Raw genomic sequence first — 5000 nt, 5'->3', positions numbered from 1 at the left:
TTTTTTTCTTCGCTTTTGTTAGTTAGTCCTTTGTAAATGTGGTGGTGATTTTTATAGTCTTTTGTTGTGTTCCTCGTTGTCATTGTTATTGTTGTGGTGGTGGCGGTGGCGGTGTCGACGGCGGCGGCGGCGGTGGTGGTATTGAAGGTAGTGGTGTTAGTGAGGATGATAATGATGACAGTGATGATGTTTGTTATTCTCACTTAATGAGATGAGGTTAACGACCCTCTTTTACATTTCATGTTATACTAGGAAATTAATAACCTTCAGCTTTCTCCAACACCTCCTGCTCTTCCTCTTCCTCCTCCTCCTCCTCCTCATAGTTCTCCTTCCTGCTCCTTTTCCTCGTCCTTAATAGGAGTTACACCTAATAATCGCTGTCTCCCAGAGGTCAGAACTTTAGGTCGATTAGATCACTATTGTTACTTTCCTGCTGTAATGTTGGTGTGCTGCAGGGCGTAGGCTAAGCACCTCCGCGGGCCGTGCAAGACGATACAGTATAATTCGGTACAGGGCAAGAGAACGGTTTACATTTACAACCCATGGCGTAAGGAGCAGGCAGGGGAAACTAAGAGAGAGAAAAGAAATGCCACGTAGGTTTTGACCATCTGGTACCCACCCTAGGAAGCCTTGGGGACTTTTAGATGAAGAGATAAAAGTGAATTGTTTCTTTTCGTTTTTTTTTTTTCTCTCGCTCTAGTTTTTATTTCGGGTTTACGTGTAGATGTGCAGGTGGAAAGTACAGAAAGGTGAACAAGTTTTCCTAGTTTTCTCCTTGGGCAGGTATCCACAAAATATCAAGTATAGCGTTCTAGGAGGTTTTACATATTAGTAAGTTTTGCTAGTTAAGAAATACAACGAGTGAAGCAAAGCCAGTGTTTTTTTTTTTTGTTAGTGGATGTCGTGGGGCGAAATCTCAGTGTTAGTGTTGCTGTTGTTGTTGTACTTATTATGGTTGTTGTTGTTGTTGTTCTTCTTGGTGTTGGTGTTACTTCAAATCCTGTTTTTTAATCTTCACATTCTTGCTGATTTTTTTTTCTGTGTCCCGTTGGCGGTTCATTGTTTCCCAAGTGACTGGTACATTCCTCTTCGCAGGGCCCAACTACCCACCAATCAGCCAAACCGATCGCCGCCCAGAATCCATAAGGCGCGCACAAGATTACGGACACCCAAGTAAGGTTTATGCGCATGCTTCCTCTTGCATCCCTCCCTTCACTCCCTCACTCGCTCCCTCACCCCTTCCCTCTTTCACTCCTTTCCTTCTCCTCCTCTTGCATTCCTTCACTTCCTCACTTCTTTGTCCTCCCGTTTTCTTCCTCAATTCATTCATTTACTCTCTCATGTCTTCTCTTCCTTGTTTTTCTCCCTTATTCCCTTGTCCTATCTTTCCTTCCTCTCTCTGCAATCCTTCACTTCCTCACTTCCTCGTGTTCTTTCCTGCCTCTCCTCTTCATCATCTAATCCTCTTCTCCTTCTACATCCTTACTCCTTCATGTCCTTCTTCCCTCCCTTTATCCCTACTGTCTTTCATAAATTTCTCCCTCCTTCAGTTCCTCTCTCATTTTATTCCATCCTCTCTTCCCTCCTTCCTCCTTCCTCCCGTCCCTCCTTCCCTCCATGAGTTTTTCGTGGTTTTTCTTCCCTCTCCCGTTCCTCCTCCTCCTCCTCCTCCTCCTCCTCCTCCTCTTCCCTTTCATTTTTGGTGTCCTCTTATCTCTGCTTCACTTTCTTTGTTTCATCGACATCCTTCTTTTCTTCTTTTCTCCTTTTCTCTCTCTCTCTCTCTCTCTCTCTCTCTCTCTCTCTCTCTCTCTCTCTCTCTCTCTCTCTCTCTCTCTCTCTCTCTCTCTCTCTCTCTCTCTCTCTCTCTCTCTGCCTCCATGTCTGTCCGTCTGTTTGTTTGTCTGTCTGTTAGTTTATGTATTTTTTTTCCAATACTCTTTTTTTATTTATATGTATAATTCAGCTTCCTTACCTTTGTGTTTTGTGTTTTTTTAATTTTTTTTCCTTGCATTTTCTTTTTTCCTTTTTTTTATTTTAATTCCAACGATTTTACTTTTTTTCATCTCTCGTTTTTTTTATCTTTGTTTTTTTTTCTTTCGTTTTCTTTCTCTTTTTTTGTTATTTTTTCTATTCTCACGCTCCTGATTATTCTTTTTCTTTATTTTTTTATTTGAATGTTTGTTTTGCTGGAAATTCTTGACTTTTTTTTTTGACTCATCTTGGGCTTTTAACTTTTTCACACACACACACACACACACACACACACACACACACACACACACACACACACACACACACACACACACACTCTCTCTCTCTCTCTCTCTCTCTCTCTCTCTCTCTCTCTCTCTCTCTCTCTCTCTCTCTCTCTCTCTCTCTCTCTCTCTCTCTCTCTCTCTCTCTCTCTCTCTGCTTTAGGTGTTGTCTTCTATGTTTTGCTCGCTTGTTTGTTTGCTTTTTCACACGTGTTGCCCTGTCTTATTTTTCACGTACAGTGTGTGTGTGTGTGTGTGTGTGTGTGTGTGTGTGTGTGTGTGTGTGTGTGTGTGTGTGTGTGTGTGTATGTATGTGTGTGGGTATATTTTCCACGTTTCCTTCTTTTAATTTCCTCCTGTATATTATCATACTTTTCTTTTTCTTTTTTTTTCTGTGAGTGTGTGTTCCTTATTTACATTTACTTTTATTATTTTCATGGAATCACTTAATTATTTTCATCCTCCTTCTTTACTTCCTTATCTCCTCTCCCATCCACCTGCTTCTCCTGTTTCCTCCTCCGCTTTCTCCTTTATCACTTTCGTTGCATTACTTTCGTTTGTCTTTCAGCTGTCCTGCCTTTTCTTCCTATTTTTTTTTCTTGTTTGCCTCTCCACTATACCTCTAGTTACCTCCTACATTCCTTCCTCCTTTCTTACTTCCCTCCTCCATCCTATAACACCTCACAAAATCCATCTTTTTTTGCTTCTTAATGATCAGACTTCCTTTGCTACTCCCATATCCTCCTACTCTTTCTCCTCCTCCTCCTCCTCCTCCTCCTCCTCCTCCTCCTCCTCCTCCTCCTCCTCCTCCCAGTCTCTCTCTCTCTTCACAGTGGTACACTAAATTATTTTGTCAGCCATGTTCTACTGAAGTTAGAATTTTGGCCATGCACTCAGGTTGCCTCTGTGGCCTTGAGGAGTGAACATCGTGGTGGAGACGGGAAGTGGAGCTGCTGCTTGTATATCTGTTTAGTATATATAACTTTTTTTTCTGGGTTAGAGTGTGTGTGTGTGTGTGTGTGTGTGTGTGTGTGTGTGTGTGTGTGTGTGTGTTTGTGTTTGTGTGATGTGAAGTATAAAGGTGTGTACATATCTTTCTTTATTCATTTATTTTTATTATTTTTCTTTATATTCTCTCTTTCTCTTTGTTAGTTGCTTTGCTTTTTTTGTGTGTTTTCTTCATTTCTTTCCTTTTGTTTTGTTTTCTGTTTAATTGTTTAGTTTAATTGTGTAATTTTTTTATATGTACATTCTCTCTCTCTCTCTCTCTCTCTCTCTCTCTCTCTCTCTCTCTCTCTCTCTCTCTCTCTCTCTCTCTCTCTCTCTCTCTCTCTCTCTCTCTGAAATAAAATATGATTGCCATTGTTGTTGTTATGGATGTTATTATTATTACCAATATTGTTATCATCATCATTATCATCATCACCATCGTCATCATCATCATCATCATCATCATCATCATCATCATCATTATCATAACCTTCACTTCCGCCTGCACATATTTCATTCACATCTCTGCATTGGCTCACCCAGAAAAATTGACGAAGCCAATATAGAGAAAAGGAGAGAGAGAGAGAGAGAGAGAGAGAGAGAGAGAGAGAGAGAGAGAGAGAGAGAGAGAGAGAGAGAGAGAGAGAGAGAGAGGAAAAAAAAATACACAAATTTGTTTAACTCTCCTGGCTGGATTTTTGCCTTGTCTATTTTTTACTCTCTAATAACCTTTGAATTAATAAGAGTAAAACACCTGCTCTGAAAGATTAAAAGTAAAAAAAAAGGAGTAAGAAAAAAATATATGCATCGGCTCATTAAAGCTAAATCTACGAGTGAAATATTAATTACAGAAAAAAAGATATATAACAATTAGCAGAGAGAGAGAGAGAGAGAGAGAGAGAGAGAGAGAGAGAGAGAGAGAGAGAGAGAGAGAGAGAGAGAGAGAGAGAGAGGCAAAAGTCGTATCTACATGCCAAGCGTTTCAATTATGATATTAAAGGCACATTATTATTTATTGGCATTTTTCTTGCGGCTTTTTATTCTGAGTTCGTGTAAGAAAAGAAGAGAACGAGGAGGAGGATGAGGAAGAGGAGGAGGAGGAGGAGGGGGAAGTGAGGGAGGAGGAGGAGGAGGAGGAGGAGGAGGAGGAGGAGGAGGGAGAAGAGAGGGAAATAGGGGAGAGAAAGAGAATAGAGATAGAGAGACAGAGAGATGAGGATTTGATTGAGAGTTGACTGGGTGGGAAAAAAGGAAGAGAAGAGATCATACGACCGGGGAGGAGAGAAGCGCAGAGAGAGAGAGAGAGAGAGAGAGAGAGAGAGAGAGAGAGAGAGAGAGAGAGAAAAGTGAAATACCTCTGAGATGGAAGTTTGCGACACGTTATTTAATTAAGAGAGAGTGAATAGAAAATGGATACGTAGATATGTACACAGTGATAAATATACGTGTTAAAATACGTAGCGGCAGAAGTAAAATATCGTGGGCCGGAGGTAGACGCTTGTGATACGATATTTAATTACGACAGAATGAACACGAAAGGTAGATACGTACGTGGAAACTCAATGATAAAATGTAAATGTTAAAACACTCGGCAATAAATGTTCAGGTGAGAGAGAGAGAGAGAGAGAGAGAGAGAGAGAGAGAGAGAGAGAGAGAGAGAGAGAGAGAGAGAGAGAGAGAAATGACGGAAGAGCAAGAGGGAAAGAATGAATACTACTGTAAAATGGAATAGGGAGGAGAATAATAAGTAGT

The 5000-nt window shown here is 40.7% G+C and overlaps 1 protein-coding gene across 5 annotated transcripts in view; it reads left to right on the top strand.

The window, feature by feature from the left end:
• LOC135101593 (uncharacterized) overlaps positions 1-5000 on the top strand; it is a 258587-nt gene that overhangs the window by 204834 nt on the left and 48753 nt on the right. For all 5 annotated transcript variants that reach the window (XM_064005759.1, XM_064005762.1, XM_064005760.1 and 2 more), the window contains one exon: positions 1096-1178. In XM_064005759.1, the coding sequence (XP_063861829.1) occupies positions 1096-1178 (83 nt within the window). The remainder of the gene's footprint in view (positions 1-1095; positions 1179-5000) is intronic.

This window comes from Scylla paramamosain, chromosome 6 (assembly GCF_035594125.1).
Source record: "Scylla paramamosain isolate STU-SP2022 chromosome 6, ASM3559412v1, whole genome shotgun sequence".
NCBI classification, from domain to species: domain Eukaryota; kingdom Metazoa; phylum Arthropoda; class Malacostraca; order Decapoda; family Portunidae; genus Scylla; species Scylla paramamosain.
Note: the sequence above shows the minus strand (reverse complement) of the source record. Positions and strands in the feature narration are given on the sequence as shown.